Below are 27564 nucleotides of genomic sequence, written 5' to 3' on the forward strand. Positions count from 1 at the left end.
GAGTGTAGCGCAGAGAGTGCAGCATATTACACCGCTGTACTAGTTACCCTCCTCATACCCAGCAATGCAGAGTGTAGCGCAGAGAGTGCAGCATATTACACCGCTGTACCAGTTACCCTCCCCATACCCAGCAATGCAGAGTGTAGTGCAGAGAGTGCAGCATATTACACCGCTGTACCAGTTACCCTCCCCATACCCAGCAATGCAGAGAGTAGTGCAGAGAGTGCAGCATATTACACCGCTGTACCAGTTACCCTCCCCATACCCAGCAATGCAGAGAGTAGTGCAGAGAGTGCAGCATATTACACCGCTGTACCAGTCACCCTCCCCATACCCAGCAATGCAGAGTGTAGTGCAGAGAGTGCAGCATATTACACCGCTGTACCAGTCACCCTCCCCATACCTAGCAATGCAGAGTGTAGCGCAGTGCTGGGCAGATTACAGATCGTGGGCCGGATAATTTCCCCCCTCCCTGCAGAGTCGCGAGAGGGCGATAAGCGGGGGTTCAAACTCGCTTGCTCGCCAATTACAGCGCCACACCTACAGGGCATCACATGACACGCTGTCGGGACGTGTGTAATACTTTGGCATGTCCCGACAGCATGTCATGTGTCACCCTGTTGCCATAGAGAGGTGATGCTGGAATCGGCAAACAGGTGAGTTTTAACCCCTACTTATAGCTCTCGTGACTCTACAGGGGGGGGGGGGGGGGGGAAGGGAGGGAAACAAGCAATGATAGGTATGCGGCCTGAGCCATGTAAAGTTTCCCCAGGCCTGGTGTAGCGAGTATCTTCTTCCCCAGCCAGCCAGGAATCCTGGTCTCCTAAGTCAAAGGTTGTGCCCTTAAAGGGGCACTATGGTGAAAAATTGTAAAATGTAAAATATGTGCAAATAGACTAATAAGAAGTACGTTTTTTTCCAGAGTAAAATGAGCCATAAATTACTTTTCTCCTATGTTGCTGTTACTTACAGTAGGTAGTAGAAATCTGACAGAAGCGACAGGTTTTGGACTAGTCCATCTCGCCATAGGGGATTCTCAGCAAGGCTTTTATTCTTTATAAAGATATTCCCTAAAAAGGAATTAAACAATGATGCTGGCCAGCTTCCCTGCTCACTACACAGTTTTTTTGGCAGTTGGACAGAGCAACTGCCATTCACTAAGTGCTTTTGAAAATAAATAAATCCCTGAGAATCCCCTATGAAGAGATGGACTAGTCCAAAACCTGTCACTTCTGTCAGATTTCTACTACCCACTTCAACTGTGACAGCAACATAGGAGAAAAGTAATTTATCGCTCATTTTACTCTGGAAAAATAGGTACTTCTTATTTGTCTATGTTTGCACATATTTTACATTTTACAATTTTTCGCCATAGTGCCCCTTTAACCAGTACACCATCCAGTGCCTATGAGAGAGACGCATGCTGGAAATTAAACTACCACTTCTGTGTCCCAAGTGATCAGGCTGTTCTCATCCCCTGCTGTCTGTAGCTGCTGTGTTTTCAGCTTTGGATTATGAACAGCGGGATTCAGAGGGCGGCTTGAGACACCGTGAGAATGAGAGGAACACACTGGCTGAAAAGAGGATCTTGGCAATTTGCAAAACAGAAAAGAGAACTCTACTGTCTCTGCGGCGTGCTCTGTGGCCCGCGTGCTCTGCGGCCCACAGCCTCTGCGGCGCGCTCTGCGGCCCACAGCCTCTGCGGCGCGCTCTGCGGCCCACAGCCTCTGCGGCGCGCTCTGCGGCCCACAGTCTCTGCGGCGCGCTCTGCGGCCCACAGTCTCTGCAGTAAGAAGAACAGGAAGGGAAATACTCGGTGTCACTGGTGGGGGAGATAGGCAACAAGCCAGAGCTTCAGACAACATGTCTAGATACAGAAAGGGTGCGACGGGGATCATTTTGTGCCACGCTCTGCAATGAATCAGGTACTGCAATCTGATGGGGGCACCACCACATTGGCGGTGGAGTAGACACTGCTGATTGGGCCATTACCAAAGGTGATGTTGGGATGGGTTTAAATTTGAGTATAGACATTAAGTCTTCAGCTTTTTTTTTTCAGTTTACTTGCAGAAAAATGAAAACTATGTACACAAAGGAAAAGGGCTCTCAGCACGCAGCAAATCAGGGTGAAGACTTCAACTGTACCTTAAACTGGGATTGTCACCATAAAAATCACATTTCAACAGCAACTGGTCTGAGTGTATGAAGTGATAAAGATGCTAATCCTGCATTCAAAACTTTCACAACTTTTTCTGCTGTTATGGTTTGGAGTTATCACATACTTAAGGAGCACTGGCCCTTTAGTAGTCAGTGCCAAACAGTTGCATGCTGGGGGTTCTTTTTATCTATAATATATTCCTCCTCTTCCATTTATTTCCCTGCCTAGCTGCATATGTGAAACACAATCCTCTGCTCACTTGTGTTTACAAGCAAGGCTGAGGTGACTCAATGATTGGATGTGTAAGCAAAAAATAGATAGTGCAGTTCCTAGTATACACCTCAGTGGGAGTGTCTGAAGCCTCTGGGAAGAGGGCAGCTAATGAATACACAATGAGCAAGAGAAGGGAGGGGGGAAAACAAGAGTCAGGGAGGATATGTCAGCATTAGCTTGGCAAGATGGCCACTGCCTACAATAGGATTTTCTGCTTTTCCTTTATAAAATCCACCGGAATCATTACGTGGATAACACAATACATCTGTTATGTAAGTAGAAGTAGTATTTATCTACTTATAGATGTGTTTTTTATTTCTAGGTTAGCATGGGTGCCGCTTGTTCTTTAACAGTGTCACACATACTTCATCACTACAGCACGGGTGGCTATAAGCTCAGCAAGAGAACGTGCATCCGGTATACAATGGTAGAAACACACTTGCAGACATCTGTACACAAAGGCAGCCACTGTCTCTATAAATGCTTTATTCCTTTTATTTGCCACCCTTATGACATAAACATATCCACATTCAGCAAACACACATGTGCCGAACCTGAGGATGAAGACCGTACAGTGATGAGTGAGGGTCAGGTGACCGGGGGATGGGGGGACGGTAGGACGGCACTATCATCCCCCGGTTACCCGACCCTCACTCATCACTGTACAATCTTCATCCTCAGGTTCGGCACATGTGTTTGCTGAATGTGGATATGTTTATGTCATAAGGGTGGCAAATGGAAGGAATAAAGCATTTATAGAGACAGTGGCTGCCTTTGTGTACAGAGAAAAATAAAAACACTTAAAGAGACACTGAAGCGAGACTAAATCTCGCTTCAGCTCTCATATATAGCAGGGGCACGTGTGCCCCTGCTAAACCGCCGCTATCCCGCGGCTAAACGAGGGTCCCTGACCCCCCAACCCACCCCCGCAAAAGTTGGTCGCAAAGGTTGGTCGTAGAATATGCTTCCTAGAGGCAGGGCTAACGGCTGCAGCCCTGCCTCTCAGCGCGTCTATCAGACGCGCATCGCCGCCTCTCCCAGTGAAGGAAGACTGAGAGGGGCGGGGGAGAGGCGGAGATACGCGCTGGCAGACGCGCGTGGCGCAGGGCTGCGGCGGTTAGCCCTGCCCCAACCAGGAAGAGATCCCCCGCATTACGGAGGGGATTTGGGGGGACAGGGACCCCCGTTAAGCCGCGGGATAGCGGCGTTTTAGCAGGGGCACACGTGCCCCTGCTATATATGAGGTCTGAAGCGAGATCTATTCTCGATTCAGACTCTCTTTAAATCTGATATTTATCTCCCCTTAAAAAAGCCAAAGCTTAACAAGAACCATCAACATGGGTAACATCACTAGTCCCCTTTGATCATGGCTGTGAAGTCAGTACAAAAAAAAAATCATCCGACTCAGTCTCCTCTAATTTAAACATAATGTAATTTCAATGTTAATTAAAATTCATTTACTTAAAATTAAATGTAAGGAATGGTTCCTGACTGCAACTTTAAAGACTGAACAGGTGGATGGGATATATGAAAATATCCCAGGAATTGAGAATGCCAATCAGAAGGGTTTACATTCCACTTCAGATGTAGAAAATGATGGGTTCTGTTGAAACCAAACCATGGTCAGGTAGACCAACTCAAATTTCAGCCACAACTGGCAGAAGAATTGTTTGGGATGCAAGGAAACCTCCACAAATAACTTCTGGTGAAATACAGGACCCTCTGAAACAATGTGGTGAGGCAGTTTCAAGTTGCACAATGAGGCGCTTGAAGAAAGATGGGCTGCCTTGTCTAGTTGGCATTAAAAAGCCATTACTATGCAAATTCACAAAGTATCCCGCTTACAATATGCCAAACAGCACAGAGACAAGCCTCAAACCTTCTGGCACAAAGTCACTTGGAGTGACAGGACTGAAATTAAACTTTTCGGCCACAACCATAAATGCTACATTTGGTGAGGAGTGAACAAGGCCCGGAACATCCACAAGGCCTAGTGGAGAACACACACACACACACACACACACACACACACACACACACACACACACACACACTTTTCCTTACAAGGCCTATGATGAAAGGTACGCCATGCTTACTGTAAAACATGGTGGTGGATCACTAAGAGTTTGGGGATGCATGGGCTACAGAGCACAGGGAATTTGATCAGAATTGATGGCAATATGTATGCACTGAGTTATCCGAAAGTACTGGAGGAAAATTTGCACTCATCAGCCAGGAAGCTCAGCATGGGACATACTTGAACCTTCCAACATGACAATTATCCAAAACCCATGGCCAAGTCGAGCTGTCATTGACTACAGCAAACTAAAGTGAAGGTTCTGGAGTGGCCATCTCAGTATCATGACTTCAATCACATTGAGCTACTCTGGGGAGACGTCCAACATGCAGTTTAGAGGCGCTTGGTTTGAACTACACTCGTTCCAGTTACTTCCTATTTTGCCTGATGAAGCATCATATTTGTGAAATGCATTGCACTGTGGAGTAGTCAAATAAAGTCAATTTTTGCCTGAAATTTTACAAAATTGAATGTTCTTTGGGGAGGCAAGTCCACCGCCATCTCTCTTTTTAACCATTTAAGTGCCAGCGGTCTCTGCCCCCTTAAGGACCAGAGACCGCTGTGTACAAGAACGATGGAATCCCGTCGAAATCGCCGCACACCGAGATCCTCAGGACATAGGCTCTGCCTTCTCTATGACGGCAGAGCCATGTGAGCCGGTAAGGAACCACTTTCATTGGGTTCTGACCGTGTCTATCAATATAAGCCAATGGGAGCGGCTTACATTGTTAGACACGGCCAGGAGCCAATGAAAGCAGCTCCTGATCAGCTCACATGGCTCTGCCGTCATAGAGACAGCCAGAGCCAGTGAGCTGCTGCGAGAAACGTCGTGTTTGCGATCGTCGGAAACGGCGAATGCGCACTGTGGATGGTGACTGAAATCTACGCCCTGCCAGCCGCGAGCCCACCAAAACAGGGCGTAGATTTCAATCACCTTGGTCCGAAAGTAGTTAAACAATTGTTTGTGTATTTTACTTTCTGATTGGTGCCTTTGCACAAGTGTATCCTCACAGCCACGTTACAACAGGTTTCCAACTCACTTGTATAGAAAGGCTCCGTATGCCTCTTGCACAATCCTCTTCTGAGCCTGACGGATTCGCTCCCGCTGCTTCTTGTCTGGAATGGCCCAAGACTTCTGTATCTTACAGATCTCCTCCAGGCCTTCATTAATCCCCTAAATGAAGTAAAAACCATTACATATCACACAAAATACTGATTCTCTAAAGCTAACTACCCAGGGCCAGATGGATCGAGGATCTCCGCCAATGAGCGATGGTTCCTGATCCATCTGGCCAAATCTGCATTCGTCATTGGTGTCATCGGAAAGATTGATCACGTAAACGATCGTTTACATGACCACAGCAAATTACGGTGAAAGTCAATGGAGATTGAACAATCTTCCATAATATGGACGGTCGTTCAAAAATAAACAATCGCTGCGGGTGGCCCACATCGTGAAACATTATTTAACAACTATGCGACTGTTCGACGCCGATTGACGTGAGCAGCGCGGCAGACCTAGGACCGCCGACTATTTACTATGTACAGAGCTGCGATCTACGGCAGAGCTGTACTGCGGACAGCCGTGTGACACGTCTGAAGCCTACGATAGCTGATCACGCTGATTGGCTGGCGGCGGAGGTGATTTAAAAAAATAAAATAAAAGAGGAAAATTTCCTTAAAAATAAAGATTTATATATATAAAAAAAAAATACACAAGGCAGGAGGGATCAGACCCCACCATCAGAGAGCTCTGTTGGTGGGCAGAAAAGGGGGGGGGGGTAATCACCTGTGTGCTGTGTTGTGCGGCCCTGCAGCAAGGCCTTAAAGCTGCAGTGGCCTATTTGGTCACTAGAGGGGTTTAACACCGCGGTCCTCGAGTGGTTAATGCATTTTAGTTAAACAATATTCTGCGATATAAGGAAATAGAAAGCCTGCCACAAAAAAAAAAAAAAAAAAAATCATCCGAAAAATCACGTTGTGCGTATTTAACGGAAAATATTTTGAGATCCTTTTTACGTGGTACACCAGGCTTACAAATTTACAGAAAAAACAAAGTTACCTTAAATCGTTCCTTTATGATCTGCCTCTCCTTGTCTTTTAGCTACAGACATGGGAAAAAGTAATGACATAACATTATAATTTTATATTTAAAACTAAAAAAAAAAAGGCACCCATACACTTATAGATTTCAAGCAGATTCAACCATCAAATAGGCCCAGTGTACACCAAAAACCGCTAGAAGATCCGCAAAACGCTAGAGGTGTTTGTAGCAGATTTTCAGAGCGATTCTAGGCATGATTAGAGAGGTTTTCTAATCATGCCTAGCGGTTTTGGAGCGTTTTTGTGTAGCAGATTTCATATATTGTTACAGTAAAGCTGTTACTGAGCAGCTTCTGTAACAAAAACGCCTGGAAAACCGCTCTGATCTGGCATTTTTCAGAGCGGTTTTCCACTTTCCTATACTGTAACATTGAGGCAGAAACGCCTCAGAAATCTAAACAATGCTGCAGCCCCCGAGTTTGCGTTTCTGGAAAAAACTAGCCGCTTTGGTGAGCACCATCCCATTCACTTTCATTAGCCAAGCGGTTTACCCCTGCAAGCGTTTTAAAAACCACTCCAGAACCGCTCTGATGTGCACCAGCCCACAGATTTCTGTCAGATTCCTGTCAGGTCGAATCTGACAAGAATCTGATGTGTGCCACACACTAGGAAAAGATTTCCAATAGATTTCATTATGAAATATATATACAGTATATAAAAAAACAAACAAAAAAACAAAATGCAGCGTTGCACTTTTCAATCCAACACAATACTATGGGCCATCGATTTGCCACCAGCAGCCAATCAAACCAGATTTTCCATCCAGACCGATTGAGTAAATGGATTCCAAATTCAGCCAGAAATCGATCAATCGATCATGCTGTCTGCTGCATCGATTTCTAGCCGATTCTATCAGAGCAGTTGAATGGGCCGTATATCGATAGCAGAACTCGATGCTGTGTGTATGGGCACCATTACTGAGTGAATATATACTTTAGTAAGTGGATAATTACCTTGGCTCCTTGCAGCGCTGGCATATTCTTGTCACTGGCATAATCAATCACCTTAAACCAACTAAAAAAGAGAAGATAGGGAAAGACCTGCTTAGCCAATCATTTAGCAATCTATCTCTATGCAAGAAATTGCACCCAAGGATTACCATAACCTTATGCCTGATACACACGGTACAATTTTCCGTGCGATAGATGGATCCGATTGATAAAATCCATGATGTGCGATATTGCTCCCGATCGTATCCGCGCCCGATTTCTCACAGCGGTGAATGGAAAAAGATAAGAAAAACAAATCAAGAGAATTGAGCGCAGAATCGAGTGCGGAACCGTGCAGGAAAAACGATCGGGTCGCAAAATCGCACAGAAAATCTTACCGTGTGTGCCCAGCATTAGAGAAACATGGATATGGCTGCGGTGAGGCTCACAGCACAATACCAGGAGCATTTCACGTTGGTGATCGATTTCCTTCACTTCCTGTCCCTAGAATGCAGTTCTGTGGTTTCCATGACAAACTGCAGTGCAGATCATCTTAACTCCGTTAACTTGGGTACCCATCATCTGCAATACAGCTGAGCCTTTGGCTATGTGGGAAGTTCTCCAATGTAATAACAGGTCCAGGATTACACCAGCAGGACGGCATTCCTCAATCAATGTAAAGTACACTGTCCAGTCTGCACGCTGTGTGAATGTGGTTCATGCGGTTATTCCACAATGCAAGGTCATGCAAACTGTTTTGTGCCCCCACAGGGTCCCCTTCGTCATGGAATAGTGGGTTCGCTATACTAAGAAAAGGGGCTGCCACCACCAGGAACTCAGCCCCAATCATTGGAGAGGGCTTCAGTCGCATATAGACAAGGGCCAAATGACCATCAGGGGGAACTCCCTGCACACTGGTGCCCCCTGCTGGTCATAATGCCCTTGTCTATATGCGACTGAAGCCCTCTCCAACCAATGGCTGAATTACTCAGCCTCTGCTTAATGAAGTACTGCAGACTAGGTGTAATGTATGTGCACTTCTTATTGGCTGACAAGCAGTCTGCAGACTATATATAAGTGGCAGAGTGCTGCCTGGGAGTGAGCAGCTTAATGAAGTACTGCAGACTAGGTGTAATGTATGTGCACTTCTTATTGGCTGACTGGCAGTCTGCAGACTGTATATAAGTGGCAGAGTGCTGCCTGGGAGTTAGCAGCTTAATGAAGTACTGCAGACTAGGTGTAATGTATATGCACTTCTTATTGGCTGACTGGCAGTCTGCAGACTATAGCAATTCAGATTCAGATTCCGCTTTTTAATCTGTTTTTACTTCCGATTCAGATTCAGATTTGCAGTTTGCTCCTTGCACACTGCAAATCTGAATCTGAATCGGAGGTAAAAACTGATTAAAAAGCGGAATCTGAATCTGAATTGCTTGCAGTGTGCAAGAGGCCTAAGTGGCAGAGTGCTGTCTGGGAGCGAGCAATCTATTTGTGTTTGGACAGCCAAACTATCCCAGGAAAAAACACACATATGTTATGTAAGTAGAACAAGTATAAATCTACTTGTATATGTAACAATTTTCTTTTTATTTATTATATAAAACTAGTGTCCTAAGCCCATTTAAAAACAGGCCCTAGGTCTGTCACCAGCGCGCGTGCAAACACCCGCACGCACAAGCACCCGCACGCACAAGCACCCGCACGCACAAGCACCCGCCTGCACAAGCACCCGCACGCACAAGCACCCGCACAAGCACCCGCACGCACAAGCACCTGCACAAGCACCCGCCTGCACAAGCACCCGCACGCACAAGCACCCGCACGCACAAGCACCTGCACAAGCACCCGCCTGCACAAGCACCCGCACGCACAAGCACCCGCACGCACCCCGCCTGCACAAGCACCCGCACAAACACCCGCACGCACAAACACCCGCACGCACAAACACCCGCACGCACAAGCACCCGCATGCACAAGCGCCTGCATGACACACACACACACACACACACACACACACACACACACACACACACACACACACACACACACACACACACACACACACACACACACACACACACACACACCCCACCCCTGGCCTGTCCTGTGTCCTGTCCCAAGGGCTGTCAGTGCAGGACATGCGCAGTAGCGTAAAAGCACTGACACAGGGACACTTGTATATTAGGTAGGATTCATTGAAATAAAGATGTGGACAATACAATACATGCAACATATCTATTGTATTGTCCACATTTTTATTTCAGTGAATTTTATATAATAAATAAACAGAAAATTGTTCCAGGCATTTTCCAGCTTTACTGCCTCAGACTGAAGCCAAAACTGATGTCATTTCATCCCTTAGGGCTCGTTTCCATATAGGGCACTTTCATGCACACTTATGGAAACACGACTGCAGGGACAGCAGAGGGTGCATAGACTGCACTGTCTGCCGTTTACATACATGCGCGGCGATTCACCGCTGAATCGATGCGCATGGTTTGCTCCATTTCGGGGGGTTTCAGCCCGCGATCCTGTTCAGTATGGGATCACAAGCCCCGCCCCCACCAGGAGTGACGTGCAGCACAGAGCCATGGGGCTTACTCTCTTTTTTTTTTTTTTTTTAATTCCTCCTGTGCCTGAAATGGGTTAGGGTTAGGACTAGGGGCAATTTTGGGCACCTGGAGTTGGAGTCGGAGTCATTGATTTCATAAACTAAGGAGTCGGGTGATTTTTGTACAAATTCCACAGCCCTGTTAACTATTAGACTAAGGAGTCGGAGTCAGGGCAATATTGGGCACCTGGAGTCGGAGTCGTTGATTTCATAAACTAAGGAGTCGGAGTTGGATGATTTTTGTACAAAATCCACAGCCCTGGTAAGTATAAGACTAAGGAGTCAGAGTCGAGGAGTCGGAGCCATTTTGGGTACCCGGAGTTGGAGTCGTGGTTTTTATAAACCAAGGAGTCTGAGTTGGAGTTGGAAGATTTTTGAACCGACTCCACAGCCCTGGAAGGCATAACAACAAAAGTCATTTAGGTAATACCTTTAGGGCCTGAGCCCACTAACACAGTTATGTCCGCTTTTCAGCAACACATCAATGTTACAGATGCTGAAAAGGACACAATTGTGTACAACTGCGTTAGTGGGCTCATACCCTTAATGACTAACTGAACACTATTCATTTGCAAGCTTTCAAAACTTTAAGTTTCTTCTTCAGGCATAATACAGAACTGGACCAGAACCATACAAAAGACTTCTGTATGATGTTGTAGGATTATTCAGCCTACAAAGTTCTGAAAGCTTGCAAAGAAATATTGTATAGTTAGTCTACGCCATGTCCCTACAAGAGAGCAAAGTCCTTGCATGCTTCAAGAGGTCCACCATCATCCCTCAACAACTTCACACCAGTGGCCCTTGCATCTGTCATCATGTAGACCTTTAAGGATGGATGAAAAGTATAAAGAATCGATACTTACCTGGGGCTTCCTCCAGCCCCATAAGCATGGGAGTCCCTCGCCGTCCTCCGCCGTTCAGACGCGGTCATCGCCAGTAACAGGATGGGTCTACTGCGCATGCGCGGAAGGTACGCTCATGAGCAGAAAACTCAGACTGGACCCGACTGAGCCAGTTACCGGGGCTGTACGGCAGACCGCGGGAGGACTGCGAGGGACTCAGACATGCTTATGGGGCTGGAGGAACCCCCGGGTAAGTACCAATTCTTTATACTTTTTAATCTCTGCTACACTTTAAGCACTCTACATTGCTCCTGCTGGACCTGCTCCAGTTCTAAAGAATAAACAGGTCCACTGATGATGCCATCAATATCAGTCTGGAGCAGCAACCGCTCCATCCCAGCCTTGCCTATGGATTATGGACGTGGTAAGTATTAACATATACCATAACGATACAGTGAGAGTTCTGGTTTTATGTACTGCAGGTTCAGAAGAACATTTCAGACAGATTATTTGCACATTCCTAAATACCCGTTTGGTTATCTGAAAGCTACTTATGGACTGTATGAAACTGTGCACTGTAGGTACTGTCAGTTCTGAAACTACAATTTGCACATCCCTGGAAGGCATTGCAAATGTTACTGTAACATCATGGCCCCCAATTACTGATGTTAAATATTTCATTTTAGATGTATTCAGTTCAATACTGAGTTGAGTGCACGACCCCATTAGTCATCTTTTTACATCTGTTTCTATGTATTGCACGCTGGCTAGTCTCCAAGTCCTTCAGGGCCCGATGAGAATGATTGCACTTCCACTGCTGACACCTGTATAAAGAAAGGTTTACAGCACAGAATTGTGATTTAAGTATGTGGAATAACAACCTTCTTTGGTATGTCTGGATCTGCTGCTCTATGTGCTCACGATATAAGCTGTCAGGATTCTTCTGTGTCACAGATACCAGCTGCATCAGCTCTGACCTACAATACAAAACGATACAAGCTTCAGTCTACAGATTGTATTTTCATTTTTCTCAGTTACAGCACATTGCCTTGCTTTATCTGCTTAGGTCTACTCAGACATTCCCTTACTTTTCCAGTGACTTGAGAATATAGTTGTAATTGTTGTGCAGGAAGATCGCTCCTAACGCCAGGTCTTCATACATTTTGGATTTGGACAGCAGTTTGAGCTGGAGGTTACCTAGGACTTTACCTGTGAAGAAAATACAAGATGTAAGGTACAATACATAGAAAATGTCCCATTAAAAAGACATGATACATGTGTTTGTGCTGAGGGGCGGTTGGCCCATGATGCCAAGTGACGCATTGGCAGGCATGGGACCTGGAGTGGCATTCCGCACTGGTCCTTAAAGAGGATCCAAGATGAAAAACTAACTATAACAAGTAACTTGTCTATATATCTTATCTAAAGTTTAGATAGTTTACGCAGCAAATCAAGCTGCAAACAGCTTCAATAGAATATGATTATTTCTTCATGTGATACAATGACAGCAGCCATGTTGTTTGTAAACATTACACACAGGCAAGCTTATCTGCATCTTCAGCACTCAGTCTGTGCAAACCTAATCCCCCCTCCTCCTCCTCCCTCCTCCCCTCTGCCTCTGAAATCTCTGGCTAGTAATACCTCCCCCTCCTCCTGACCAGACTGAGCTCCCATGAGCCCTTGCTACTGTCTGAAAATGCCAAGGCTCTCAGAAAATTTGTGGGCGAGGCTTGTTTAGTTTATAGGGAATTAGAGTATTAAAACAAAACAAAAAAGTATTTGGCTTGAGGAATGCCCTATAAACAATAGGAAAGGAACACAATGATGCAATGTGTAAAAGTTCATCTCAGATCCACTTTAAGGGGGCAGAGACTGCTGGTACTAAAGTGGTTACGTTGATAACAACCATCCCCCTGAGTTTTGCTATGCATGGCCAACACCACGTAGCCTCCTAGAACTTGCAGGTGACCCGCCAGCAGAGCTGAGGAAGTTGGGAGCCACTAATTGGTCCAAATCTCAAAACCTCAGTGTTACAAATCAATAACTAACGCAATAGTAAAAAAAAATAAAACAAAGTGAACCTGGATATTTGAACATTTAATTCTGCTCTTTATGTTAATTTATCTTCCATACAGAGTGATGACGACCAGTCAATTAATAGATTGTTCCTACTGTCAAGAGTTTGTCAACAAAACAGACTAGATTTATTTTAAGCTAAAAGTTCTGTGCAGGAATGGTACTGCACAAACGTCTCTCATTGTGCTACATGTCACTTCAGGTAGGGCAACTGGAGTGAGAGGTATATGGAGGCTGCCATATTTATTTCCTTTTAAACAATACCAGTTGCCTGGCATATCCACTGATCTGTTTGGCCGCAGTAGTGTCTGAATCACACCAGAAACAAGCATGCAGCTAATCTCGTCAGATCTGACAATATAGTCAGAAACACCTGATCTGCTGCACGCTTGTTCAGGGGCTATGGGTAAAAGTATTAGAGGCGGAGGATCAGCAGTACTGCCCTGCAACTTGTATTGCTTAAATAGCATTAAATAGGTAGTCCCCGATTAAATAACGAGATAGGGACTGTAGATTTGTTCTTAACTTGAATCCGTTCTTAAGTCGGGATGTTTGAAATCGCTTCTTCAAAATTCCCCCACGGAAATGACATGGCGACGGGATCAGGCCGTTTGTATTGGCAGGTCGTTCGTAAGTCGGGCGTCTGAAAACCGGGGACTACCTGTATTACTTTCGAAAGCAAGGCAGTACAGAAGACCCACCAAAGTCAACCACAAGAGTCAGCAAAACAAGAAAATAGGCGGAGTCTTCCACCCACAGATAATAACCGATTGGCAGAATGATCTGCATACTTACAGATATAGGTGCTGAGGAGGCGGCGGCTAAATTCAGAACTGTAGCTGCTGGCTGTGGAGCTGCTCTCTGTAAAACACAGCGGACACACGGATGAGGATGACAACACTTGGCAATTATAAATGTACAGCTGTCATTTTAGTGCAACTTGCTGCAGATAGGATGAAAACAAACAAAATGAATGCCCTGATAATGAAAGGTCGATCATGGATCTAAAGAACTACAGAGTACCCAGCAAGCTCCTGGTGAACCACAAGTCCCAGCAGTGTGTTAGGGGCTACAATGGACCTACAAGCCCTCAAGAAGTAATGGGGTTTACGTATCACTTTCATCACAGTGCCCAGAGAGGAGGAGATCTAGTAAAGAGAATGGATTCTTTTTTTTCTTATTTGAATTGTAGTGACAAAAACAAACTATGCTGAAAAATAAGAAATGTCACAAAGTAATCTTTCCTATTTCCCTAATATATCCATGATGCCCATTGACTAACCTGGGGTTTCGTCCAGCCCCCTGAAGTCTTCCTGGTCCCTCGCTGTCAGGAAGGTCACTACAGTCTAATCTGCAATGTGGTCTGCATTAGCCAAACTAGCTGACATAATATAACCAAGTCTCATCATAACCCAGCATTTGTAACATGTATTAATGCTGCCATTCACTCCAATCATTCTAATGGGAATTTATTTCCCCAAAGCAATTATCACACATCACGCTCCTCCCATTCATTCACCAATAACCTTATTGTCACTTATCACACCTAAATGATCTATACATTGTTTTCTTCACCAGAAATTAAGCTTTCTTTGGGTGGTACTTTTTGCAATTAATTATTTTATTTTATCTGCATTTTAAAGGGAACAATATGAAAAAAAAATATTATTTGTCAGTTTTCAGCCCTTATAGTTTTAAAATAAAATGTGCTATGATGGATAAAACCCACACTTTATTTGCCCATCAGAGGCGCTTATCGGGACCTAAAGACTGCACTGTGTGTACTCCTGTTAATTATTGCCTGAAGAAGCAGGAATATACCCGTGAAACGCGTTGCGCTGTATGTTGGAGTATATAAATAAATGTGTTTGTACTAAAACCGACAGTATCATGTCTGCTTCGGGGAGATGAGTCCACCACCGCCTCCTGAGGAATTTTAAAGTTTTTAGATATATTTTATTCTGTTGGCGCCTCTCTTCTCCTTACAATATTTGCCCATTTGTCCCAGTTATTACAACATTTCAATTGTGTCCCTAGTACAATGTATGGCGACAATATTTTATTTTGAAATAAAGGTGCATTTTTTCCATTTGCGTTGCTTTATACTAGATCAATAATTGCAATCCCTAATTTGAAAAAGTAACAATGATGCACCCTACGATGTACATATTAAAGAAAAAAAAAACACTTGCTCAGGTAACTATTTATGATTATTCTTTATTGCGGTCAATTTTTTTAAAAAATTTTTTAAACAAGAACTACAGCGCAGGGGAAAAGAAGTTAAAATTGGGGAATTTTTATTTTTTATTTTATTTTAACATTTCTATGTGTATTTTTATGTTTGGCCACTAGATGTCCCCCCACTGAACAGTACACAGGAAGCAGAGAAGAACTGTGACTTTTACTTTCCTTGGTGAAGACCAGGACAAGGATTACTGGAACCATGTCCTGTGGTCCAATAAACAAATGCATTTAGTTCAGATTGGGTCAAGCATGTGTGGCCATAACTAGGTGAGGAGCAAAAAGACAAGTGTGTCTTCCCTACAGTCCAGAACGGTGATAGGAGTGCTATGGTACGGCGCTACAGTTCATTGAGTGAACCATGAATGCCAACATGTACTGTGACATACTGATCCCCCTCACCTTTGGAAACTGGGCCACAAGGCAATATTCCAACATAACGACCCCGAGAAGATCACTGCCTTGCTAATGAAGCTGAGGGTAAAGGTGCTGGACTGGTCAAGCACGTCTCCAGACCTAAATCCTAATGAACATCTGTGGGGTATCCTCATATGGAAAGTGGAGGAGCCCAACCACCAGCATCATCATGGAGGGGAAGATGATTCCAGCGGCACACTGAGAAGCTCTAGTGAACTCCATGCCCAAGAGAGTTAATGCAGGGTTGCAAAACACTTTCGGCAAAATTTTGACATCCTTAACATAGGGGTGTACTCATTTTTGTTCCCAGTGATTTAGACATTAATGGTTTTATGTTGATGGGACAGCAAATAAGCACACATTTACACGGTTATACAAGCTGTACATTTAACCAAAATGGAGAAATGTACTCACTTGTGAGATATTGTAGGAGAGAACGTACACAAGTCTAGAAAAACACTGGTGCCTGGAGATGGGATTTTTAAAAAGCCTCCAGGGACCAAAGGAAACTTTAACAAGCGATTCAATTATTTGTGTTAAAATAGATTTAGGTCAAGTATATTTATGTTATACATATCATGACCATTGTCAGAAGGCTTTACAGCACACTACCTATAAAACATTTAGAATATAACGAGGAAGTAAGAGGACAGATATTAAAATTTAGGTTAACATTTGACCTGCTCTCACTGTGTTGCTGTACCTATGATGGCTGAAACTGCACCATTCCTGGTAAGGCTGAAGAGAAGCAGCACGGTTACTCTCACTGTGTTCCTGTAACTATGATGGCAGTTACTGCACCATTCCTGGTAAGGCTAAAGATAAGCAGCACGGTTACTCTCACTGTGTTCCTGTAACTATGATGGCTGTTACTGCACCATTCCTGGTAAGGCTGAAGAAAAGCAGCACTGTTACTCTCACTGTGTTTCTGTAACTATGATGGCAGTTACTGCACCATTCCTGGTAAGGCTGAAGAGAAGCAGCACGGTTACTCTCACTGTGTTCCTGTAACTATGATGGCAGTTACTGCACCATTCCTGGTAAGGCTAAAGATAAGCAGCACGGTTACTCTCACTGTGTTCCTGTAACTATGATGGCTGTTACTGCACCATTCCTGGTAAGGCTGAAGAAAAGCAGCACTGTTACTCTCACTGTGTTTCTGTAACTATGATGGCAGTTACTGCACCATTCCTGGTAAGGCTAAAGATAAGCAGCACGGTTACTCTCACTGTGTTCCTGTACCTATGATGGCTGAAACTGCACCATTCCTGGTAAGGCTGAAGAGAAGCAGCACTGTTACTCTCACTGTGTTCCTGTAACTATGATGGCAGTTACTGCTCCATTCCTGGTAAGGCTGAAGACATGCAGCACGGTTACTCTCACTGTGTTCCTGTAACTATGATGGCAGTTACTGCACCATTCCTGGTAAGGCTGAAGACAAGCAGCACGGTTACTCTCACTGTGTTCCTGTAACTATGATGGCAGTTACTGCACCATTCCTGGTAAGGCTGAAGACAAGCAGCACTGTTACTCTCACTGTGTTCCTGTAACTATGATGGCAGTTACTGCTCCATTCCTGGTAAGGCTGAAGACATGCAGCACGGTTACTCTCACTGTGTTCCTGTAACTATGATGGCTGTTACTGCACCATTCCTGGTGAGGCTGAAGACAAGCAGCACGGTTACTCTCACTGTGTTCCTGTAACTATGATGGCAGTTACTGCACCATTCCTGGTAAGGCTGAAGACATGCAGCACGGTTACTCTCACTGTGTTCCTGTAACTATGATGGCCGTTACTGCACCATTCCTGGTAAGGCTGAAGATAAGCAGCACGGTTACTCTCACTGTGTTCCTGTAACTATGATGGCAGTTACTGCACCATTCCTGGTAAGGCTGAAGACAAGCAGCACTGCACCATTCCTGGTAAGGCTAAAGATAAGCAGCACGGTTACTCTCACTGTGTTCCTGTAACTATGATGGCTGTTACTGCACCATTCCTGGTAAGCCTGAAGACACGCAGCACGGTTACTCTCACTGTGTTCCTGTAACTATGATGGCAGTTACTGCACCATTCCTGGTAAGGCTAAAGATAAGCAGCACGGTTACTCTCACTGTGTTCCTGTAACTATGATGGCTGTTACTGCACCATTCCTGGTAAGGCTGAAGACAAGCAGCACGGTTACTCTCACTGTGCTACTGTAACTATGATGGCTGTTACTGCACCATTCCTGGTAAGGCTGAAGACAAGCAGCACTGTTACTCTCACTGTGTTCCTGTAACTATGATGGCAGTTACTGCACCATTCCTGGTAAGGCTGGAGACAAGCAGCACTGTTACTCTCACTGTGTTCCTGTAACTATGATGGCTGTTACTGCACCATTCCTGGTAAGGCTGAAGACAAGCAGCACGGTTACTCTCACTGTGTTCCTGTAACTATGATGGCAGTTACTGCACGATTCCTGGTAAGGCTGAAGACACGCAGCACGGTTACTCTCACTGTGTTCCTGTAACTATGATGGCAGTTACTGCACCATTCCTGGTAAGGCTGAAGACAAGCAGCACGGTTACTCTCACTGTGTTCCTGTAACTATGATGGCAGTTACTGCACCATTCCTGGTAAGGCTGAAGATAAGCAGCACGGTTACTCTCACTGTGTTCCTGTAACTATGATGGCAGTTACTGCACCATTCCTGGTAAGGCTGAAGACAAGCAGCACGGTTACTCTCAATGTGTTCCTGTAACTATGATGGCAGTTACTGCACCATTCCTGGTAAGGCTGAAGACACGCAGCACGGTTACTCTCACTGTGTTCCTGTAACTATGATGGCAGTTACTGCACCATTCCTGGTAAGGCTGAAGACAAGCAGCACGGTTACTCTCAATGTGTTCCTGTAACTATGATGGCTGTTACTGCACCATTCCTGGTAAGGATGAAGACACGCAGCACTGTTACTCTCACTGTGTTCCTGTAACTATGATGGCAGTTACTGCACCATTCCTAGTAAGGCTGAAGACACGCAGCACTGTTACTCTCACTGTGTTCCTGTAACTATGATGGCAGTTACTGCACCATTCCTGGTAAGGATGAAGACACGCAGCACTGTTACTCTCACTGTGTTCCTGTAACTATGATGGCTGTTACTGCACCATTCCTGGTAAGGCTGAAAACAAGCAGCACAGTTACTCTCACTGTGTTCCTGTAACTATGATGGCCGTTACTGCACCATTCCTGGTAAGGCTGAAGACAAGCAGCACTGTTACTCTCACTGTGTTCCTGTAACTATGATGGCTGTTACTGCACCATTCCTGGTAAGGCTGAAGACACGCAGCACGGTTACTCTCACTGTGTTCCTGTAACTATGATGGCTGTTACTGCACCATTCCTGGTAAGGCTGAAGACACGCAGCACGGTTACTCTCACTGTGTTCCTGTAACTATGATGGCAGTTACTGCACCATTCCTGGTAAGGCTGAAGACAAGCAGCACTGTTACTCTCACTGTGTTCCTGTAACTATGATGGCAGTTACTGCACCATTCCTGGTAAGGCTGAAGACAAGCAGCACGGTTACTCTCACTGTGTTCCTGTAACTATGATGGCTGTTACTGCACCATTCCTGGTAAGGCTGAAGACACGCAGCACGGTTACTCTCACTGTGTTCCTGTAACTATGATGGCAGTTACTGCACCATTCCTGGTAAGGCTGAAGACACGCAGCACGGTTACTCTCACTGTGTTCCTGTAACTATGATGGCTGTTACTGCACCATTCCTGGTAAGGCTGCAGACAAGCAGCACGGTTACTCTCACTGTGTTCCTGTAACTATGATGGCAGTTATTGCACCATTCCTGGTAAGGCTGCAGACAAGCAGCACAGTTACTCTCACTGTGTTCCTGTAACTATGATGGCAGTTACTGCACCATTCCTGGTAAGGCTGAAGACAAGCAGCACGGTTACTCTCACTGTGTTCCTGTAACTATGATGGCTGTTACTGCACCATTCCTGGTAAGGCTGAAGACAAGCAGCACGGTTACTCTCACTGTATTCCTGTAACTATGATGGCTGTTACTGCACCATTCCTGGTAAGGCTGAAGACAAGCAGCACTGTTACTCTCACTGTGTTCCTGTAACTATGATGGCTGTTACTGCACCATTCCTGGTAAGGCTGAAGACACACAGCACGGTTACTCTCACTGTATTCCTGTAACTATGATGGCTGTTACTGCACCATTCCTGGTAAGGCTGAAGACAAGCAGCACTGTTACTCTCACTGTGTTCCTGTAACTATGATGGCTGTTACTGCACCATTCCTGGTAAGGCTGAAGACAAGCAGCACAGTTACTCTCACTGTGTTCCTGTAACAATGATGGCTGTTACTGTACCATTCCTAGTAAGGATGAAGACAAGCAGCACGGTTACTCTCACTGTGTTCCTGTAACTATGATGGCAGTTACTGCACCATTCCTGGTAAGGCTAAAGATAAGCAGCACGGTTACTCTCACTGTGTTCCTGTAACTATGATGGCAGTTACTGCACCATTCCTGGTAAGGCTGAAGACAAGCAGCACGGGTTACTCTCACTGTGTTCCTGTAACTATGATGGCTGTTACTGCACCATTCCTGGTAAGGCTGAAGACAAGCAGCACGGTTACTCTTACTGTGTTCCTGTAACTATGATGGCAGTTACTGCACCATTCCTGGAAAGGCTGAAGACACACAGCACGGTTACTCTCACTGTGTTCCTGTAACTATGATGGCTGTTACTGCACCATTTCTGGTAAGGCTGAAGACAAGCAGCACGGTTACTCTCACTGTGTTCCTGTAACTATGATGGCAGTTACTGCACCATTCCTGGTAAGGCTGAAGACAAGCAGCACTGTTACTCTCATTGTGTTCCTGTAACTATGATGGCAGTTACTGCACCATTCCTGGTAAGGCTGAAGACAAGCAGCACTGTTACTCTCACTGTGTTCCTGTAACTATGATGGCAGTTACTGCACCATTCCTGGTAAGGCTGAAGACAAGCAGCACTGTTACTCTCACTGTGTTCCTGTAACTATGATGGCTGTTACTGCACCATTCCTAGTAAGGCTGAAGACACGCAGCACGGTTACTCTCACTGTGTTCCTGTAACTATGATGGCTGTTACTGCACCATTCCTGGTAAGGCTGAAGACAAGCAGCACGGTTACTCTCACTGTGTTCCTGTAACTATGATGGCTGTTACTGCACCATTCCTGGTAAGGCTGAAGACACGCAGCAAGGTTACTCTCACTGTGTTCCTGTAACTATGATGGCTGTTACTGCACCATTCCTGGTAAGGCTGAAGACACGCAGCACTGTTACTCTCACTGTGTTCCTGTAATTATGATGGCTGTTACTGCACCATTCCTGGTAAGGCTGCAGACAAGCAGCACGGTTACTCTCACTGTGTTCCTGTAACTATGATGGCTGTTACTGCACCATTCCTGGTAAGGCTGAAGACAAGCAGCACAGTTACTCTCACTGTGTTCCTGTAACTATGATGGCTGTTACTGCACCATTCCTGGTAAGGCTGAAGACAAGCAGCACGGTTACTCTCACTGTGTTCCTGTAACTATGATGGCTGTTACTGCACCATTCCTGGTAAGGCTGAAGACAAGCAGCACGGTTACTCTCACTGTGTTCCTGTAACAATGATGGCTGTTACTGCACCATTCCTGGTAAGGCTGAAGACACGCAGCACGGTTACTCTCACTGTGTTCCTGTAACTATGATGGCAGTTACTGCACCATTCCTGGTAAGGCTGAAGACAAGCAGCACGGTTACTCTCAATGTGTTCCTGTAACTATGATGGCTGTTACTGCACCATTCCTGGTAAGGCTGAAGACAAGCAGCACTGTTACTCTCACTGTGTTCCTGTAACTATGATGGCTGTTACTGCACCATTCCTAGTAAGGCTGAAGACAAGCAGCACGGTTACTCTCACTGTGTTCCTGTAACTATGATGGCAGTTACTGCACCATTCCTGGTAAGGCTGAAGACAAGCAGCACGGTTACTCTCACTGTGTTCCTGTAACAATGATGGCTGTTACTGCACCATTCCTGGTAAGGCTGAAGACAAGCAGCACGGTTACTCTCACTGTGTTCCTGTAACTATGATGGCAGTTACTGCACCATTGCTGCTAAGGCTGAAGACAAGCAGCACGGTTACTCTCACTGTGTTCCTGTAACTATGATGGCTGTTACTGCACCATTCCTGGTAAGGCTGAAGACACGCAGCACTGTTACTCTCACTGTGTTCCTGTAATTATGATGGCTGTTACTGCACCATTCCTGGTAAGGCTGCAGACAAGCAGCACGGTTACTCTCACTGTGTTCCTGTAACAATGATGGCTGATACTGCACCATTCCTGGTAAGGCTGAAGACACGCACCACGGTTACTCTCACTGTGTTCCTGTAACTATGATGGCTGTTACTGCACCATTCCTGGTAAGGCTGAAGACAAGCAGCACGGTTACTCTCACTGTGTTCCTGTAACTATGATGTCTGTTACTGCACCATTCCTGGTAAGGCTGAAGACAAGCAGCACGGTTACTCTCAATGTGTTCCTGTAACTATGATGGCAGTTACTGCACCATTCCTGGTAAGGCTGAAGACAAGCAGCACGGTTACTCTCAAAGTGTTCCTGTAACTATGATGGCTGTTACTGCACCATTCCTGGTAAGGCTGAAGATAAGCAGCACGGTTACTCTCACTGTGTTCCTGTAACTATGATGGCAGTTACTGCACCATTCCTGGTAAGCCTGAAGACAAGCAGCACGGTTACTCTCACTGTGTTCCTGTAACTATGATGGCAGTTACTGCACCATTCTTGGTAAGGCTGAAGACAAGCAGCACGGTTACTCTCACTGTGTTCCTGTAACTATGATGGCTGTTACTGCACCATTCTTGGTAAGGCTGAAGACAAGCAGCACGGTTACTCTCACTGTGTTCCTGTAACTATGATGGCTGTTACTGCACCATTCCTGGTAAGGCTGAAGACAAGCAGCACTGTTACTCTCACTGTGTTCCTGTAACTATGATGGCAGTTACTGCACCATTCCTGGTAAGGCTGAAGACAAGCAGCACGGTTACTCTCACTGTATTCCTATAACTATGATGGCAATTACTGCACCATTCCTGGTAAGGCTGAAGACAAGCAGCACTGTTACTCTCAGTGTGTTCCTGTAACTATGATGGCAGTTACTGCACCATTCCTGGTAAGGATGAAGACAAGCAGCACGGTTACTCTCACTGTGTTCCTGTAACTATGATGGCTGTTACTGCACCATTCCTGGTAAGGCTGAAGACACGCAGCACTGTTACTCTCACTGTGTTCCTGTAACTATGATGGCTGTTACTGCACCATTCCTGGTAAGGCTGAAAACAAGCAGCACAGTTACTCTCACTGTGTTCCTGTAACTATGATGGCCGTTACTGCACCATTCCTGGTAAGGCTGAAAACAAGCAGCACAGTTACTCTCACTGTGTTCCTGTAACTATGATGGCCGTTACTGCACCATTCCTGGTAAGGCTGAAGACAAGCAGCACTGTTACTCTCACTGTGTTCATGTAACTATGATGGCTGTTACTGCACCATTCCTGGTAAGGCTGGAGACACGCAGCACGGTTACTCTCACTGTGTTCCTGTAACTATGATGGCAGTTACTGCACCATTCCTGGTAAGGCTGAAGACAAGCAGCACGGTTACTCTCAGTGTGTTCCTGTAACTATGATGGCAGTTACTGCACCATTCCTGGTAAGGCTGAAGACAAGCAGCACTGTTACTCTGTGTTCCTGTAACTATGATGGCAGTTACTGCACCATTCCTGGTAAGGCTGAAGACACGCAGCACGGTTACTCTCACTGTGTTCCTGTAACTATGATGGCAGTTACTGCTCCATTCCTGGTAAGGCTGAAGACATGCAGCACGGTTACTCTCACTGTGTTCCTGTAACTATGATGGCAGTTACTGCACCATTCCTGGTAAGGCTGAAGACAAGCAGCACGGTTACTCTCACTGTGTTCCTGTAACTATGATGGCAGTTACTGCACCATTCCTGGTAAGGCTGAAGACAAGCAGCACTGTTACTCTCACTGTGTTCCTGTAACTATGATGGCAGTTACTGCTCCATTCCTGGTAAGGCTGAAGACATGCAGCACGGTTACTCTCACTGTGTTCCTGTAACTATGATGGCTGTTACTGCACCATTCCTGGTGAGGCTGAAGACAAGCAGCACGGTTACTCTCACTGTGTTCCTGTAACTATGATGGCAGTTACTGCACCATTCCTGGTAAGGCTGAAGACATGCAGCACGGTTACTCTCACTGTGTTCCTGTAACTATGATGGCCGTTACTGCACCATTCCTGGTAAGGCTGAAGATAAGCAGCACGGTTACTCTCACTGTGTTCCTGTAACTATGATGGCAGTTACTGCACCATTCCTGGTAAGGCTGAAGACAAGCAGCACTGCACCATTCCTGGTAAGGCTAAAGATAAGCAGCACGGTTACTCTCACTGTGTTCCTGTAACTATGATGGCTGTTACTGCACCATTCCTGGTAAGCCTGAAGACACGCAGCACGGTTACTCTCACTGTGTTCCTGTAACTATGATGGCAGTTACTGCACCATTCCTGGTAAGGCTAAAGATAAGCAGCACGGTTACTCTCACTGTGTTCCTGTAACTATGATGGCTGTTACTGCACCATTCCTGGTAAGGCTGAAGACAAGCAGCACGGTTACTCTCACTGTGCTACTGTAACTATGATGGCTGTTACTGCACCATTCCTGGTAAGGCTGAAGACAAGCAGCACTGTTACTCTCACTGTGTTCCTGTAACTATGATGGCAGTTACTGCACCATTCCTGGTAAGGCTGGAGACAAGCAGCACTGTTACTCTCACTGTGTTCCTGTAACTATGATGGCTGTTACTGCACCATTCCTGGTAAGGCTGAAGACAAGCAGCACGGTTACTCTCACTGTGTTCCTGTAACTATGATGGCAGTTACTGCACGATTCCTGGTAAGGCTGAAGACACGCAGCACGGTTACTCTCACTGTGTTCCTGTAACTATGATGGCAGTTACTGCACCATTCCTGGTAAGGCTGAAGACAAGCAGCACGGTTACTCTCACTGTGTTCCTGTAACTATGATGGCAGTTACTGCACCATTCCTGGTAAGGCTGAAGATAAGCAGCACGGTTACTCTCACTGTGTTCCTGTAACTATGATGGCAGTTACTGCACCATTCCTGGTAAGGCTGAAGACAAGCAGCACGGTTACTCTCAATGTGTTCCTGTAACTATGATGGCAGTTACTGCACCATTCCTGGTAAGGCTGAAGACACGCAGCACGGTTACTCTCACTGTGTTCCTGTAACTATGATGGCAGTTACTGCACCATTCCTGGTAAGGCTGAAGACAAGCAGCACGGTTACTCTCAATGTGTTCCTGTAACTATGATGGCTGTTACTGCACCATTCCTGGTAAGGCTGAAGACACGCAGCACTGTTACTCTCACTGTGTTCCTGTAACTATGATGGCAGTTACTGCACCATTCCTAGTAAGGCTGAAGATAAGCAGCACGGTTACTCTCACTGTGTTCCTGTAACTATGATGGCAGTTACTGCACCATTCCTGGTAAGGCTGAAGACAAGCAGCACTGTTACTCTCAGTGTGTTCCTGTAACTATGATGGCAGTTACTGCACCATTCCTGGTAAGGATGAAGACACGCAGCACTGTTACTCTCACTGTGTTCCTGTAACTATGATGGCTGTTACTGCACCATTCCTGGTAAGGCTGAAGACACGCAGCACTGTTACTCTCACTGTGTTCCTGTAACTATGATGGCAGTTACTGCACCATTCCTGGTAAGGATGAAGACACGCAGCACTGTTACTCTCACTGTGTTCCTGTAACTATGATGGCTGTTACTGCACCATTCCTGGTAAGGCTGAAAACAAGCAGCACAGTTACTCTCACTGTGTTCCTGTAACTATGATGGCCGTTACTGCACCATTCCTGGTAAGGCTGAAGACAAGCAGCACTGTTACTCTCACTGTGTTCCTGTAACTATGATGGCAGTTACTGCACCATTCCTGGTAAGGCTGGAGACAAGCAGCACGGTTACTCTCACTGTGTTCCTGTAACTATGATGGCTGTTACTGCACCATTCCTGGTAAGGCTGAAGACACGCAGCACGGTTACTCTCACTGTGTTCCTGTAACTATGATGGCAGTTACTGCACCATTCCTGGTAAGGCTGAAGACACGCAGCACGGTTACTCTCACTGTGTTCCTGTAACTATGATGGCTGTTACTGCACCATTCCTGGTAAGGCTGCAGACAAGCAGCACGGTTACTCTCACTGTGTTCCTGTAACTATGATGGCAGTTATTGCACCATTCCTGGTAAGGCTGCAGACAAGCAGCACAGTTACTCTCACTGTGTTCCTGTAACTATGATGGCAGTTACTGCACCATTCCTGGTAAGGCTGAAGACAAGCAGCACGGTTACTCTCACTGTGTTCCTGTAACTATGATGGCTGTTACTGCACCATTCCTGGTAAGGCTGAAGACAAGCAGCACGGTTACTCTCACTGTATTCCTGTAACTATGATGGCTGTTACTGCACCATTCCTGGTAAGGCTGAAGACAAGCAGCACTGTTACTCTCACTGTGTTCCTGTAACTATGATGGCTGTTACTGCACCATTCCTGGTAAGGCTGCAGACAAGCAGCACAGTTACTCTCACTGTGTTCCTGTAACTATGATGGCAGTTACTGCACCATTCCTGGTAAGGCTGAAGACAAGCAGCACGGTTACTCTCACTGTGTTCCTGTAACTATGATGGCTGTTACTGCACCATTCCTGGTAAGGCTGAAGACAAGCAGCACTGTTACTCTCACTGTGTTCCTGTAACTATGATGGCTGTTACTGCACCATTCCTGGTAAGGCTGAAGACAAGCAGCACAGTTACTCTCACTGTGTTCCTGTAACAATGATGGCTGTTACTGTACCATTCCTAGTAAGGATGAAGACAAGCAGCACGGTTACTCTCACTGTGTTCCTGTAACTATGATGGCAGTTACTGCACCATTCCTGGTAAGGCTAAAGATAAGCAGCACGGTTACTCTCACTGTGTTCCTGTAACTATGATGGCAGTTACTGCACCATTCCTGGTAAGGCTGAAGACAAGCAGCACGGGTTACTCTCACTGTGTTCCTGTAACTATGATGGCTGTTACTGCACCATTCCTGGTAAGGCTGAAGACAAGCAGCACGGTTACTCTTACTGTGTTCCTGTAACTATGATGGCAGTTACTGCACCATTCCTGGAAAGGCTGAAGACACACAGCACGGTTACTCTCACTGTGTTCCTGTAACTATGATGGCTGTTACTGCACCATTTCTGGTAAGGCTGAAGACAAGCAGCACGGTTACTCTCACTGTGTTCCTGTAACTATGATGGCAGTTACTGCACCATTCCTGGTAAGGCTGAAGACAAGCAGCACTGTTACTCTCATTGTGTTCCTGTAACTATGATGGCAGTTACTGCACCATTCCTGGTAAGGCTGAAGACAAGCAGCACTGTTACTCTCACTGTGTTCCTGTAACTATGATGGCAGTTACTGCACCATTCCTGGTAAGGCTGAAGACAAGCAGCACTGTTACTCTCACTGTGTTCCTGTAACTATGATGGCTGTTACTGCACCATTCCTAGTAAGGCTGAAGACACGCAGCACGGTTACTCTCACTGTGTTCCTGTAACTATGATGGCTGTTACTGCACCATTCCTGGTAAGGCTGAAGACAAGCAGCACG

General features: G+C 45.7%; 1 protein-coding gene across 9 annotated transcripts in view; it reads right to left on the minus strand.

Annotated features, from left to right (window-relative positions):
• Positions 1-27564, minus strand: part of EXOC7 (exocyst complex component 7) — a 152599-nt gene that overhangs the window by 7694 nt on the left and 117341 nt on the right. For all 9 annotated transcript variants that reach the window (XM_068263601.1, XM_068263597.1, XM_068263604.1 and 6 more), the window contains 6 exons: positions 13865-13930; positions 12082-12202; positions 11875-11970; positions 7565-7625; positions 6571-6612; positions 5549-5682 (listed from right to left, as the gene is read on the minus strand). In XM_068263601.1, the coding sequence (XP_068119702.1) occupies positions 5549-5682; positions 6571-6612; positions 7565-7625; positions 11875-11970; positions 12082-12202; positions 13865-13930 (520 nt within the window). The remainder of the gene's footprint in view (positions 1-5548; positions 5683-6570; positions 6613-7564; positions 7626-11874; positions 11971-12081; positions 12203-13864; positions 13931-27564) is intronic.

The sequence above is a fragment of the Hyperolius riggenbachi genome, chromosome 12, assembly GCF_040937935.1.
Source record: "Hyperolius riggenbachi isolate aHypRig1 chromosome 12, aHypRig1.pri, whole genome shotgun sequence".
In the NCBI taxonomy this organism is placed as follows: Eukaryota; Metazoa; Chordata; class Amphibia; order Anura; family Hyperoliidae; genus Hyperolius; species Hyperolius riggenbachi.